Source organism: Astatotilapia calliptera, chromosome 17 (genome assembly GCF_964374335.1).
Source record: "Astatotilapia calliptera chromosome 17, fAstCal68.1, whole genome shotgun sequence".
In the NCBI taxonomy this organism is placed as follows: Eukaryota; Metazoa; Chordata; class Actinopteri; order Cichliformes; family Cichlidae; genus Astatotilapia; species Astatotilapia calliptera.
Window position 1 is genome coordinate 12,907,540 of NC_137438.1, and position 16,752 is coordinate 12,924,291.

At 40.9% G+C, this 16,752-nt stretch overlaps 1 protein-coding gene across 1 annotated transcript in view; it reads left to right on the plus strand.

Annotated features, from left to right (window-relative positions):
* Window positions 1-16,752, plus strand: part of gmds (GDP-mannose 4,6-dehydratase) — a 210,276-nt gene that overhangs the window by 24,564 nt on the left and 168,960 nt on the right. Inside the window, exons 3-4 of the mRNA XM_026147546.2 lie at window positions 3,441-3,528; window positions 4,241-4,350. Coding sequence (XP_026003331.1) covers window positions 3,441-3,528; window positions 4,241-4,350 — 198 coding nt within the window. The remainder of the gene's footprint in view (window positions 1-3,440; window positions 3,529-4,240; window positions 4,351-16,752) is intronic.

Genomic DNA, 16,752 nt, shown 5'->3' on the forward strand with positions numbered 1-16,752 from the left:
TACATAAAAGTTTGCCTCATCACTGAACAAAATCTTCTGCGTGAACTGAGGATCCTGTTCCAATTTTTGTTTTGCCCATTCTGCAAATTCATCTGGGTCATCCTCGTTGAGATGCTGCAGTAGCTGGAGTTTGTAACGGTGCCATTTGTGAGTAGCTAATATCCGCCGAAGGGATGTTCAACTAATGCCACTCTCCAGTGACATGCGGCGAGTGCTACGCTGTGGGCTCTTGCTGACTGAAGCTAGGACAGCCACTGATGTTTCTTCATTAGTGACAGTTTTTTTTGCGTCCACATTTTGGCAAATCCAACACTGAACCAGTTTCACGAAACTTAGCAAGCAGTTTGCTAACTGTAGCATGGGAGATGGGTGGTCTCGTAGGGTGTCTTGCATTGAAATCTGCTGCAATGACCCGGTTACTGTGTTCACCAGATATCAACACAATTTCGATCCGCTCCTCACGTGTTAACCTCTTCGACATGTCAATGGTTGTGAACAAAGAGAAACTTGTAAATAACTCATGAAAGGATAAAGTTACGTTGAAACCAAGCACACCATTGTTTTTCTTGTGACATTACCAATAAGTTTGATGTGTCACATGGCCCTCATCCTATTGAAAAAAACAAAAGCTCCAGGTTTGGGATGCTGATGTGGAAGGGTTGGAGGTGCTGTGAGGAGTGGCATTAAAGAGGAGTGCACAGGCAGGCAGGAAGTGCACAGTGAATAAAGGAAGTGAGGTCAGGGAACAGCGTCCCACTAATGGACTCCCCTTGGATCAGGTCCTGTTATCTTCCCTGAGCAGACCTTCCTCTAAGAATGTGGAGTACAGATCACAGATCACAGGCAGCGAAAAAACAAAACAAAATGTTGAGGTGGAGCCATTAAACATAATGCTATTATATCAATGTATGCAGTGAAACAGATTGTGGCAGTTCCAGTGATCTGTCAAAGATAAGAGCCAGTTTCCTTATTATTAGGCTTTGACTACTGGAACTAGAGAAATAGCTGGGAAACGTTAAAAAACTTTTACGGCAAATTGTAAATTACAGGCAAATCCAATCTGTTTTGACTCTTTGTACCAGCGGGCATCCAGCAAAGATTCCACCGACAGGTCAGTGTTTAGTTCTAACAAATGTAAAAAGAAACCAAAGGCAACAGCAAGTCACACAGAAATCTGCAAAAATCTGTGATGCTTAGTGGAGGGGCCATCGCAATTTGTAAGGGTGTGGATGCCTTTGGGTCACTGAGAGATTAAAGACATGAAAATGATATCCAGGCATTTTTACTGAAGAACTTCAGTGAGTCAGGTGAAATTTAGGACTGATGCAGGAAGACAATGACTCAGCGCACACACGGACAGAATAACTGAAAATGAAAATCCCAGAAATGCAAATGAATTGAATCTCTTTTGTTTGTAAAAGGAATGTACCAAAATTCCTCCTCATTGTTTTGGAAGTCTCACAAGCAGCTAGAGGAAGTGTCTGATGGAGGTCGCTGCAGCTAAAGGAAGTTCTAAGAACTCCTAAATTTAACTCTTTCCCGAATAGAGACGATATTTGATGACCTCCCCAGTACCCTTAATGAGTTTTGACTAGAGATGGCACGATACCACTTTTTTTATGTCCGATACCGATACCATAAATTTGGATATCTGCCGATACCGATATGAATCCGATATAGTGTTTTTAATCAACAAAACTGTTTTCTTAAAATATCTTGCTGCATTTTGTATAAGTTCATACTCAAGTTTAAAACAACAACTACACTAAAGCTATTCTGTTATACCTGTATGTAAAAAAAAAAAAAAAAAAAAATTTCATAGTTCAGCAATACTGATCAATCTAATAAACTTAAACCTACACCATCCTCCCTATTCTGGTATTTTAAAGAGTACTTAGCGTAAATATTAAGCAACCTAACTAATAGGGTTCCAACTCCCAGCAACAACAAAAATAAATAAATAAAAAATAGGGAACCACCCCTCACACTCCACCTCATGATGCTTAATTGACGTAATCAACCTTAATTTGATGCAGTGTGGGGAAAAAATGCACAGAAATAAATTATTTTTCAATATATTAAAATATTAAATAGATTCAACATCTTTCTTCAACAAAATTGCAGACTGCACAGATGGTACCTTCCCAAAGGAAAAAGTACTATAGCTTACTAGGGTATATATATTAGACTTAATAGTTACTATATACAGTAATGGACTTCTATTCATTTTACATCAAATTAAAACTTTGGGTGTCAGATAATTATTTATTAAAAGCTAGACATTTTAAATGAGAATAAGAAAGAAAACTATGTCTTTGTGCCCCCTTTTCCCTGTTAATGCCCTATCGGCCCCCCTGGCTAAACTTTGCTAGATCCGCCCCTGCACAGTTACCAGCGTCAGCTACGAAAAAAAAAGATCCTGGTGTAGAAAGTAATAATAAATAAATCCTAACAACAGCTGATCAAGCTTAAACGTGCTGCTGTTGTTCAGCCGCTGGTTTCCTCTTTCTGGTGCAAAGTGGGCCAAAAACAAACCAGAGAGATGGACTCGCGACAGAAAAGCCGATCAGCTGATCATTAAGGAGTTTCATGATTGAAGTAGCAGCAAGAAGAGGCAGTCGCTCCATATATCGTTTGTTAAGCTTAACGCAGGAATGCTTTACAAACATTCAGAGATGGACTTACACACTTGCTTTACTTCTCTCGGGGATAACTTTGTCGGAGATGAAATGCCGGGTTGCTAGCGAAGCTCCAAATGCTATCCAGACCACCGACAGGTCCGGCATGCCACAGCCGCTCTATCACGTGATGCATACTGCTCCGACGTGCTAACGTTCTGAGGCGAGTTACGTCGTGTTGCAAGTTTTGTGAGGTGCTTTCGTGATATTTAATGGATCGGATTACATTTTTTATTTTTCTCCGATATCCGATCCAGTAATTTAGGTCAGTATCGGACCGATACCGATACGTAATATCGGATCGGTCCATCTCTAGTTTTGACACCTCAGTGTATATAATTAAAGATGTAGTTTGACTATATAGGCAGAGTTCACCTCTTGCCGACTTCTGCTGAACACACAGTGGTTTTACTGTAAGAGCAGGCCTCTTTTTTTATCAGCTGTGCAATTACTCATTGAAAACTAAATAAAATAATAATAATACAAATAATTCTGTTAGTGTGTTATTAGTTTAGTACGATTTGTTTGCCTTAATTAAAACTTGAATGGAGTAATCGTTGTAAGCAAACCTTTTTTTAAACTGCAGCATGCCTCAGAATATGTTTAGTCTGTATTTACCCATGTTGAAATCGTAATAACAATGACAAATTAACTGACATGAATGGTGTAAATTGTAGTTTAATTTTTTTGTGTGTGTTATGTTTTAAGACACTAGATTTTTTTTTTTAAATTTAACAATTCTTCTTCCCCCTTTTCTCTCAGGTTCATGGTATTTTGCGGCGTTCCAGCTCCTTCAACACAGGTCGCATTGAGCATCTTTACCAAAATCCACAGACGCATACTGAGGGCAGTAAGTATCTCATTTATTTACAGAGGAAAAAAGAGTAACCAAATTAAAATATCAGCTGATATTTCCTATTATCCAATCTGTCACTACTGCCATTTATAGTAGCTGATGCATTTAAAAGGTAAAGAAGAGAGGGGAGAAACACCCTTTCATGTTATGTGTGATGATGTTGCACAGTTTGTCCACCGGAAGGCAATCTGCAACTTACCTGTTGGAGACACACATGTTTGGAAAGCCACAAACACAACTAGAGAGCATAAAGAAGTAAATAAATGTATAAAAAATGTCAGTGAAATCTGTTTATGATTTGTGTGTCTGAAAGGAGAAAAAAATAATGGCAGATATATTGGAATTTTGACTTTTAAAATTCAATTTTATGCATATAGCGCCAAATTACAACTCTCCCCAAGGTGCTTTTTATTAAGCAAGTGCTTGACAGTGGGGACAGCGGGAAGGAGAAACTCCCTTTTAACATCTGGCAGAACCAGGCTCAGGGAGCGACAGCCATCTGCTGTGACCGGTTGAGGATGAGGGGAAGGAGAAACACAATAATATATTTTTTTGTTGGTCTTGATCCTGATATTAGGACTTAGACTTCCATTGGTCATCAGGAGTGAATACATGAAGGAGCAACAAGTGTGATTTTTATTTATTTATTTATTTTCTTTTGGTGTTGAGATAAGAAAATGTGTTTTGCTGTCCCACTCTCTATCAGACTTGAAGTTGCATTATGGTGACCTGACTGACAGCACATGTCTGGTGAAGATCATAAGCCAGGTGAAGCCTACAGAGATCTACAACCTGGGTGCTCAGAGTCACGTCAAGGTAGTGTGATCCCAAAGTCACAACACTCGTGGTTCTTTAGTTTGTGCAGTGTACTTTCAAATCAAAGCTCTATCCCAAATCCCATATTAACACGCTACAGTATTTGAAAAGCTACTTTCAGCTGCTCCTTTGTCACTGTGGATCATGGCTGTATGTTTTAAATTGCTTATACAACCCCAGAGAGGATTTGTGACTCGGACTGGAATTGAATCAGTAACCTTTCGCTTACCAAGCAAATGTGTAAAAAAACGACACTGTGGAGCCACGCAGTAATGCTGCATACCACATCATTTGTATTTAATACGTCAAAATGATAATTAAGAGTTAGTGCACACATTTAGTACCACTGGGTAACACGCTACTATGTCTGAGGGAGCACTGCATCTTGTAAGCAGTGGCTACATATTTCTATCAAAGTGCAATGCAGTGGTGTCACAAATGAGACATTACTGGACTGGATCTTACTTCAAAAACTAAAAGGAAATATTCAAATCTATAATTTCATTTTATAACTATGTCATTTTTAACATATTAGTCTCTAGTAGTGTCATCTCAAACAACATTGTTTCCTTGGTAACACACAATCTCAGGAAGTCTTCAAAGATACCTAGTTCTTTTTTATTTACACAAAAGTATCCTGAACAAAGGGAACCATAGTGAGTAGGTAGTACGCAGTTGTGAGATTTTGGATGGAGTAAGAGTGCTTTTCCTATAAACATTCTTAATCGTCTTCCCATTCCCTGGAACCACTGCTCATGGATTTGCTTTGAAGAAGGATATAGGAAAAAAAAAACTGATAAAGAGACTTGATAACAATGAATTTGCATTCCAGCAGCACTCTAATGATGGTGAACCTTCAAACCATGACGTTAGACCAGATAAGTATGAATAAAGTTAGTTACAAAGTAGATTTGGTTTCTCTTTTGTGGCATTATAATAAAAGTATTCCAGTGAAATCTGACAATGTTAGATTCTGGTTTCATTGGTCTGTAATCCTAAACAAAGTACAGATGCTTTATCATATGAAAAGAGTTTTGAGTTATAAATATCACCAATATAATGGGTTACTGACAACTTTCAAGACATTTGGCTTAGTCTGCGTAGTCTTGCTGACACTGATAAATGAATATCAGAGACGATACAGTCGACCCCTACATATTCCCGGTTCAGTATTTGCGGATCTTTCTGTGGAACCGAACTCCAAATTATTCATGGGAAATGTGCTTATTCATGGATTTTTTTTTTTCGGTAGAGCATATCCAAAATATTCGCTAATTATTTTCACTTTTGTGACTAATTTTATTAATTTTCAAATATTAATATTAATGTAAAAACAGCAAAATTGCAATAAAAAGTCTTTTTTTTTCTTAAATAATGTTCACCAAACAATGTGCAAATTCCAAACACAAAGCTCCTGGGAAAATTCAAATAGGCCGTAAGCGTTTTAGAGGTAGTCTCAAGTATTGGCAGATTTCAGCTATTCCTGGGGGGGTTGTGGTCCATAACCCCCATGAATACTGGGTGTCAACTGTATTCTTCTGCCTCTAGGCAAAGGAGCTTGCAAAGAAAAACGTCTGGACTTCTTTAAGTTACTTGAAGACGTTTCACCTCTCATCCGAGAAGCTTCTTCAGTTCTAAGGTCAAATGGTGGAGAGTCCCAGATATAAACCTAGTGGGAGTAACCCCCCACAGAGGGACAAAAGGACCCCCTGATGATCCTCTAATCGCCTGAGCCAAGGTGTGAAACTGGGTGTGGGTCCCAATCAGCCAGAGTTTCGGGTGAGTTCATTGTGAAACCTGGCCCCACCTTATCATGCAAATTCCTGAGATCAGATGGCCCAGGATGTGAGTGGGCGTTAAGGCGTCTGGGAAGGGATCTCAAAACTGGATTATAGATGGCAGAGAGTTGGTGTCGTAAACCACCGCCTCTGTTCCTTCTGGAAGAAGCTCCGAACCTGTAGGTAACGATAAAAATCTTCCCTGCCGATCTCGTAAATCTGACACGTCCTCAAAATTGATCAGCTCCCCATGCTTCACTATCTTACAGATTGCAGTGATTCCATGCCTGGACCACTCCCTGAATTTATGGTCTAACAATGCTGGAAGGAAGCGTGGGAGATACGCTGGCCATCCCAGCAACCCTATTTCCCTATTAAGACCAAATATTTTAATCACGTCTGCCCATATTTTCAGGGAAAAACTTACACATAAATTTTGCATCTGATATGCCTGTGGTAAACTCTCAAGAGACCCCAGAACAGACTGTATTGGGAAATCCATCAAAGAAAGCTCAATGTCCTTCCATTTTGCCTCAAACTTAGAGTTACACCAGCACACTAGAGGTCTGATCTGGGCTGCCAGATAGTAATCCTCAAAGCACGGTAGAGCCATGCCCCACCGCTCACCAGGCAGCTGCATTGTTGCATATTTCACTCTTGGCCTTTTATTTCCCCATATGAATCTTGAGCAATGCATATCCCACTCCCTAAATTGTTTTGCTGGAACCTCCACTGGAAGCGCTGCAAACAAATATAGCAGCTTTGGGAGGATATTTATCTTTATTGCTCTAACTCTGCTGCCCAGATCGAGGTGGAGCAGACCCCACCTCTCCAGATCTTCATATATCTTCTTGTTCACCCGATTATAATTAACTTCATAGAACAATGCAAGGTCTTTTGTCAGCAGGATCCCCAAATACTCCATTTGAGATTGATGCCATCCGAATCTATATCTTGCTACCAATTGTCTTGAGGGGTTAAAAAAAAAATGTCAAGATTTGAGTTTTTTGAATTTTTAGTCTATAACCAGACAGTCTGCCATATTCTTCCAGTATTTCCATAAGCAGAGGAATTCCCTCTTCCGGGTTTCCTAGCGCTACCAGCACGTCGTCTGCATACAAGCAAATTTTATTTTCCACATTCCCCGTTGTAACCCCCGCCAATCGAGTCTCTTCCCTGATGCATTGAGCCAACGGTTCAATGAAAAGGTTAAAGAGCAGTGGGCTCAGCGGGCAGCCCTTCCTACAGCCAGGTTGTAGTGTTATCCGATTTGAGAGGCTTCCATTAACTTTGATCCTCGCTGTTGGAGACATATAAATCATTCTTATACAGGGAGTGCAGAATTATTAGGAAAATGAGTATTTTGTCCACATCATCCTCTTCATGCATGTTGTCTTACTCCAAGCTGTATAGGCTCGAAAGCCTACTACCAATTAAGCATATTAGGTGTTGTGCATCTCTGTAATGAGAAGGGGTGTGGTCTAATGACATCAACACCCTATATCAGGTGTGCATAATTATTAGGCAACGTCCTTTCCTTTGGCAAAATGGGTCAAAAGAAGGACTTGACAGGCTCAGAAAAGTCAAAAATAGTGAGATATCTTGCAGAGGGATGCAGCAGTCTCAAAATTGCAAAGCTTCTGAAGCGTGATCATCGAACAATCAAGCGTTTCATTCAAAATAGTCAACAGGGTCGCAAGAAGCGTGTGGAAAAACCAAGGCGCAAAATAACTGCCCATGAACTGAGAAAAGTCAAGCGTGCAGCTGCCAAGATGCCACTTGCCACCAGTTTGGCCATATTTCAGAGCTGCAACATCACTGGAGTGCCCAAAAGCACAAGGTGTGCAATACTCAGAGACATGGCCAAGGTAAGAAAGGCTGAAAGACGACCACCACTGAACAAGACACACAAGCTGAAACGTCAAGACTGGGACAAGAAATATCTCAAGACTGGTTTTTCTAAGGTTTTATGGACTGATGAAATGAGAGTGAGTCTTGATGGGCCCGTGGCTGGATTGGTAAAGGGCAGAGAGCTCCAGTCCGACTCAGATGCCAGCAAGGTGGAGGTGGAGTACTGGTTTGGGCTGGTATCATCAAAGATGAGCTTGTGGGGCCTTTTCGGGTTGAGGATGGAGTCAAGCTCAACTCCCAGTCCTACTGCCAGTTTCTGGAAGACACCTTCTTCAAGCAGTGGTACAGGAAGAAGTCTGCATCCTTCAAGAAAAACATGATTTTCATGCAGGACAATGCTCCATCACACGCGTCCAAGTACTCCACAGCGTGGCTGGCAAGAAAGGGTATAAAAGAAGAAAAACTAATGACATGGCCACCTTGTTCACCTGATCTGAACCCCATTGAGAACCTGTGGTCCATCATCAAATGTGAGATTTACAAGGAGGGAAAACAGTACACCTCTCTGAACAGTGTCTGGGAGGCTGTGGTTGCTGCTGCACGCAATGTTGATGGTGAACAGATCAAAACACTGACAGAATCCATGGATGGCAGGCTTTTGAGTGTCCTTGCAAAGAAAGGTGGCTATATTGGTTGCTGATTTGTTTTTGTTTTGTTTTTGAATGTCAGAAATGTATATTTGTGAATGTGGAGAATATATTGGTTTCACTGGTAAAAATAAATGATTGAAATGGGTATATATTTGTTTTTTGTTAAGTTGCCTAATAATTATGCACAGTAATAGTCACCTGCACACACAGATATCCCCCTAAAATAGCTAAAACTAAAAACAAACTAAAAACTACTTCCAAAAACATTCAGCTTTGATATTAATGAGTTTTTTGGGTTCATTGAGAACATGGTTGTTGTTCAATAATAAAATTATTCCTCAAAAATACAACTTGCCTAATAATTCTGCACTCCCTGTACATTGAATAAACTTGTCACCAGTGTTGGTCAAGTTACTTGAAAAAAGTAATCAGTAACTAATTACTGATTACTTCCCCAAAAAAGTAATCCCGTTACTTTACTGATTACTTATTTTCAAAAGTAATTAATTACTTAGTTACTTAGTTACTTTTTAAAAACACGATTTACAACCTGAAGAGGTGATAAAGCACAGATCTTTCAGCCCAGTTCTACTTTTTCTGCATAATCCATCATACAAAATGTAATCAAATGGAAAAGTCTCTTTTTTTTAAACTTGTTTTATCAGTTTTAATCTTTTAACTTTATGCATCAAGCAAAAATTTAATTATATGCAACATTCTCTGACTTGAATAAATTAGTTTAACATTTAAACATATTTTCTGCACATTCCAGCACATAAAATAAAATAAAATAAAATATTTTTTGTGTTTACACTCACTCTTTCAAATAGATGCAAGTAAAACACAGCAGAAAATAAATAAAGTCAAAGACTCAGCGGTCCTGTTGCTCTATTTTCACCTGTAAAGCAGGACTGCGGTAGGCGGAGGTTTACCCTGGTGCAGGTGTGCCGCGGTCAGTTGAAGAATCCGCGAGTTTCTCTGTGAGTTTCCCATCACGTCGTTGCGCACTCGGTGCTTGCTTGGAAATTTAGCGGTTTTTTTCGCTGTAAAAAGAAGTTTTCTTCCCACGCACGATGGACACTAATGTTTTTGTCCCTTTTTATGGAATCAAACTTAAAGTAAGGTCAGTACTTCCACGCTTTAAACGCTGCATGCTCATACTCTCTCCCACAATTGATATGTGATTCATTGTTGATCTGCACACAGCTGTTGTCACTAACGGCGCACTCGCTTACGTCACTGTCGTGAGACGTTCTCGCAAAAAATCAAGGTTTTAGTAACGCGGTAACGCAGCGTTCCTACGGGAAAGTAACGGTAATCTAATTACCGTTTTTGCAATAGTAATCCCTTACTTTACTCGTTACTTGAAAAAAGTAATCAGATTACAGTAACTGCCCATCTCTGCTTGTCACATAGCCCAAATCTCTTCAACACATGAAACAGAAATTCCCACCTGACCGTATCGTATGCCTTTTCCGCATCAAGCCCAATGAGAACTGTTCCAGTTTTCCCTTTAAGTATCCGGTCAATAATATGAATGGCCCTTCTGATATTATCGTGTGTTTGTCTGTTACCAATGAAGCCAGTTTGATCCTCCTCTATCAGCGTGGGCATCAATGTACTCAATCTCCTAGCCAAAATAGTTTATAGTCTATATTTAACACGCTAATAGGTCTATAACCTCTGGGGTCAGTTTTATCCATCCCTGCTTTTGGTATGACAGAGATATACGCCTCCCGCCACGATGGTGGGAGCGCCCCCCCACTCAGAGTGTAATTAAAAGAGGCCTTTAGTAGCGAGATTAAGGGTTCCCTCATCTGCCTATACCACTCTGGTGGAAATCCATCACATCCTGGGGCTTTAAAAGTCTTGAGTTTTGAGATCCCAATGTTAATCTCTTCTGCTGATATTTCTCTTTTTTTTTTTTTTTTTTTTTTGTGTCCCGTTTGGATCTTTAGCCATCAGAATTGTTGTCTTAAGGCCAAGAAAGATGCCAAGCGGATTTATTTTACCAAGTGGATCATCATGGCCTTGCCATATTGGTCCATTTGATTGACCTTTATTATAATTATGAATTTATTTTATTTTCAGTTCCTACAAACGGGACAGACATGACTGGGGGATAGGACAGGGAGAAAGAATGAAAGAAAGAGAGGGAGAGAAAGAAAACCAAAGGGGAGAAGAGACGGTGAGAAGGGGGGAAGAAAGAAAAAACAAACAAACAAACAAAAAAAACAAAACACCTGGGTCACCTGTATGGAGAAAAAAACAGAAGAGAAAGCAAACAACAAAGAGCAACATAATAAAAAAAACGGCACCATCACAATAAACTAGCTAGCAGTAGATATCAGTAGATACTAAGTAATAAACGATATTGTGCAGAACGCAAGATAGACAGCGTACAATGTGCTTTGAGGCAGCAGCCAAGAAAGCTGTAGTCCGTGTCTGTGAATACCCGTGTGTACACCTGTGTGCATACCTGTGTGGATCAGCATGCTTGTATTCCAAAGGTTTCTCCATGTAATGATCTGCTAGGGAGTGTGGGGAGCCACAGCCCCGTCCTCCAGGGTATGAAGCAGGTATGGAGGAGATCAAAACTCCAGACATCCAGAGGCCCCCAGAACACAAGAGACCAAGGAAGACCAACAGAGGGGCAGCCGCGCCACTGTCCCAGTAAGAGCTGAGGAGAGTCCCAGATGAGGGCTGCTGATATTTCTCTGATGAGTTTTTCATTCTGCTGCTTACCTATAAATGGTAGATCTAGGCTGGATAAGAAATTCTGAATCTTATGCTCATCTGCTTTATCCGGTTGTGTGTATAGCTCAGCGTAATATTCTTCAAATGCTCTCTGAATTTCTTCGAGTTTATTAGTTATCTTTTTTTTTTTTTTAAATTTCGAACTTTATGAATAGTGTTCTCCTGTTGTTGCCTCCTGAGTCTCCATGATAATAGCCTAGCAGCTTTGGGTCCTGCCTCATACCACCGTTGTCTATTATATTTTAATTTTTTTTTCAATTTCCTCACTTAAAATTTTGTGGATCTCCTGTTTAACCGGCCTCATCTGCTCCAATACCTGGGGGCACCTTGTAACGGTGTGCAGTTGTTCCAATTTTTCCAAATTTTCCTGCAAATCTGACAGCTTTTTTGCTCTCACCTTCTTTAGGACTGCACATTTTGCAATAATTTTACCCCTAAGGTATGCCTTAGCCGCATCCCATAAAATCGTAGGATTAACTGTTTCATTGTCATTGAGTTCTAAATATGTTTTTAACTCCTGTCCCATTTCTCTTTTAAACGAGTCATTATTTAACAGACCTGTGTTAAGCCTCCATAAGGTGTTTTTGGGGCTAACTTTAAACCCAATCTTCATAGTTAGTCCTGAATGATCAGATAAATCTCTCTGTCCTATTATACAATCCTTCACTCTGGGAGATCTTTACTAAAAGTAAAGAAATAATCAATCCTCGAGTACATATCATGTCTCACTGAATAAAATGTAAATTTGCGTTCATTTTTGTGTAAATATCTCCATATATCTATAAGCCCTCTAATTTAGTTCCCCTCTGGTCTCGGCTAGTTGTATCCCATTTTGGATGGAGAAGTAAATTGAAATCTCCTGCACATATACATGTACCAACACTTTCTGTGGCAATAAGACTGAATATCTCCTTAAAGAACCCTGTACTACTACCAGGGGGTGCATATATATTACACAGCGTGACGTCTTCCTGTTCCATTTTCCCTTTCACCAACACAAATCTTCCCACTTTATCTTTATGTTCTCCAGTAAACTCAAAACCAACCTTGTTCGGTATCAGAATGGCCACTCCTCTTTTTTTGCCAGATCTATGTGAGGCATAATAAATATTTTTGAATCCCATTCTCTTCCACTTCTCATGTTCTTCCTTTGATATTCTGTTTCTTGTAAAAAAAACATGTGAGTCACCTGCATCGGACCCTCACCACTCCATGATCAAAGGGGGATCGACGTGCCATATTCCATCATGGCCAGGGGAGGAGGCCATCCAACCATATATCCCCCTGTATTGAACAGCAGCCCGGTGCACCCGTTGTTCCGTTGGTCTTATGTTCGTCTTAACAGTGAAACAGGGCCGGTGGGGCACAGGTGTTACTCCTCCGTACCGACGTCCTCCGTGCGCTGGAAAACCTTCAGCTTTTCCCGTGCGCTCCCGCGTAGATCAGCTGTATTCCCGGCGCGTCGCGGCCCAACCACGCTCGTCGGTAGCATACTGCTGATCATCTCCGCCGTAATGCCTTTGGGCTTTCTTGTGGCCACCGGTCCCACCGTTTATTCGCGTCTTCTTAGATCCGCCGCAGCTTCCTCCGAGCTATTGTATAAGACCATTCCTGAGTCAAAATGAACCCGCATTTTAGCAAGCGGGGTCTGGAACCGGGCGGCGTTTTCTTTAAGTACTTTTTTAACCGGGCCATACTCTTTTCTCTTCATTTGTATGTTTTCGGCATAGTCGTGATCAAAGAAAATCCGTTTCTCCTTTATATATACAGGCTTCTTCCATGCAGCGCGTAGGATTTGTTCTTTAATATTGAACTTTAAGAAGCGCACCACCGTTGATCGAGGGGGCGCCCCCGGCGGCGGCTGCACTCCCAGCACCCAGTGAGCTCTCTCTATCCCTAGGTTCTTCTCGCTGCCCAAGTCCACGCCGTCCCCCAACTCCAATATCATCATGCTTTCCACATACCTTAGCATGGAGGTGCCTTCTATGTTCTCAGGGATGCCATATATCCGTATGTTATTACGGCGTGAGTGCCCCTCCAAATCCGTAACCTTCTCTTGGAGCTGCCTCTGGTTATCCAGCAGCTGAACAATGGCATCCCTCACTCCAATGTCCCATTTCTCCTTCCCTACCATGTTTCTTTCCATTTCTTCCAGACGTTTCCCCACCTCCTCCATCCTGCTTGTGGCGGCGGTAACCTGTTGATTTATCTCGTGTGTTAACTCGCTCATTTGGGCTTTTATGTCCTCTTTCAAACTTGTTCTCACGAGTGATAGCTCCTTCTTCATCTCTGCCTTAAGGTCTTGCATGCCCTCTGCCACTACTTCTCTCACCACCTGTCTGAGGGGGCCTAGTGCTGATGTTGTGGCCTCCGCCGCCATCTTCTCGCCCTCTTGCTCAGAGCGTGTTTCATTTGTCTTACTCTCAAGCCGCGTTTCTAAGCTTCGGCCTGGGGCTCGTCCCTTCTTATTTTTATCTCCGCTCATTATTCTTGAGGGGAAAGTCGTTTTTAATGGACTATATTCTTGAATTGCGGATTATTTTAGCTATCGATGCAGGAGCTCCTGTTTATGCTGCTACTCTCGCCACCATGACACCGGAAGTCCCAAAGTAATCTTTTTAACACTAAATCTTAGACAAGCGTTGCTTACTAGTGACATTTTCAGGTCGATGTTTTCATTACATGGATAGATCAACAAGCTACCCAAACTCTCAGCTCATGTTTTGTCTGTCACCTACTTGGATTTTTTCCTACCAATAAATGGGTAATGACTTATCATGTTCTTTGCCTGTTTGTATTTTTCAAGACTGTTTTAAATTCAGTTCTTCTGCAAATAGTTACTGTGTCTGCATATGGTCAGGAGTGACTGCTGCTGGAAACAGTTAACAGCAGATGATGTTAAAAAGAGACTTAGTTCTGGGAAGTGAGCTGTTCATTTGCTGGAGCTGGTGGGACAGGAAGTAATGTTTTCTTGGATGGGTCAGTCTGTGCCACAATGTCCCTTTTGTCTCGGAGCTCCACGGTGATCCCAGGAGATCTCACCCCCACCCCCATCCCCCTCTGCCCTTCCACATTGGGATCTGACACACAGTCTCCAGGCAGGACTGATCCTCCTTCATCATCATGGGTTTGATGGGATATAGAGCCAAGAGCTTAGTCAGATCACAGATAGCCGGTAATAACCAATGTCTCATGTGACTGCGTGGGAGATTACGTTTCAGTTATAGCAATCCGCCCTCTGTTCAACTTATTTTGAATGCAGTCCTTGAATTTCTTATTAAAGCTGAAAGAGACCAGTCAGACGGCAGATCTCTTGGGTGTATGACTATATTTGTTTTTCTGATTTTCACTATGATGGTTTCATTTTTTTTAAGTAAATAATGAAAAAATAATAATAAATAATGAAACTGGAGGTTAAAGCTTTAATGATCGTTTGGCCACTTGTGGACAGAAGATGCTCAAAAACACAAATGTTTACCTTATAAAGTTGTGGTCAGTGGTCAACCCAGAGGAGAGTAGCATTATCGTTTGGGAGTTGTAAGTCTGGCCACTAAAATTAAGGTATAAAATTTACTCTTTTTTTTTTTTTTGTTTTAGATCGAATTTAATTGCAAACAATCAACAAAAGATGTTTCAGCTGTTTGCTGTTTTTTGCTGATTCCAGCTTACTTCTAGTTCTGAGACAACGATAAAGTGAAACAGACTAATAAGCCACATGGAACTGAGGAAATTCTTTGTAGGTTCGTAACTGTGTCTCATTTTATTATTAAAAATTTGTTGACTGGCCGAGACAACAGTTTCCTGACGTTCCGGTATTTGTACAAAGTAAGTGAGGCCTGAATGAATGACTGACACAAAGGAAAAGAAGAGAAGGGGAGAGTGAGAATGATGACTTGTCTATCCACATTCTTTGCGGTTAGAGGCTGTGACTGTCCTCCCATCGCCCACATGGTTAGATCACCATAATGCCACACACATAGCAACAGAACATCCATGTATATGAATGGGGTGAGGGTCCGCTCTGTTTATTTATTTCCACACCAATAAAACCAGCCTGGGAACCTCCTCGACCACATGCTACACGCTCCCGACAGCTGAGCGTACTAGATTACTGGCAGTAGTGGTGTGGAGTCTGCCCTGCCACGGAGGAAAAGATCTCTCATACTGACCACTTACTCAGTGTGTCTCTCTTGCTTCCCACTAGCCCTTCTGCCTTCATGAGACTCATCCAGGCAGCTTAATTTGTAGTATGGGATGTGTGGGTGCTGGTTTCCGCTGCAGAGAGTCATCAGTGAGAACAGAGTCGAGGCTATTTTCTAATGCTGCAGGGGTGGAGGTGCACAGGGAAAAGTCAACCGGCACTGGAGGGCCTAAGGCAGCCAGCTGCAATATCAAAAGATCAGCATGCAAACAAAGCAGAAGGGACCTTCTTTGACTCCGACTGATCAGTTTGATCTTTGTGCTTAGGCTTCTTTCCTAAAGTAATATTTCAAATATGTTTTCACCGCCTGCAGGAAAGATGGCCAAAGAATTTGTAAAAAGAGCTTGTAAAAACAATATTCTTAGTGTCAGCCTGTGGTGGATTGTTTATTACACAACTCCACACTAATAAAATATCCTCTGGTTATGGAGCATTGCCAAGTAACATCTTCAAGCTGTATTTGATCCTCGAAGAGCAGAATTAGTAGAGTACCTTACTATTTGAAAAGGAATGGGAGATATGCATAGCTACACTCAAGTACAGCTGAATACATCAGTTCCTTCTGGAAATTGTGATTTCTACACAGTATTTGCCAACTCTAAATATTAACACCATAATCAAATTCAGAATCATGGTTATGAACCTCAGGGCCCAAGAGTTTATATTGTCAACACAACTTTGGGTCTTTTTCGCCAACTGTGTTATCATTTAACAATGTTAATATTCTTGGTGTAAAAGTTTCATTTATAGAGTTGGCATGTTAGCATGTTAAACAGACTGTACATAAAAAAGACGGGTAAAAACATAACCATGACAACCATGGTGGTGTCAATTGGTTTGTGAACTGTCATGTTAAAGCTTTAACATATTAGCTTTCCTCAGGTCTGACATGTTAAAACACCAAAGTCACAAATTGGAACAAACTAAACTAACTAAACGAGACAGCGCTAAGCCAAGGGGGCGCGCGTTCTAACAGGTAAAATTACGTTTTGCTTTTTGTTTGTTTGTTTGTATTTTTCCACACCCAGCAAAGTCTGGTGGATTTGAGGAAGCTGTGACGGTAGCGATAGTCCTTCACCAGAAAACGAGCTTTCTGATACCGACCTAAGTGCCCAAAACAAGTTAACCCAACTTGACTAAATTTTTATTTGGCTACAGCAAATTT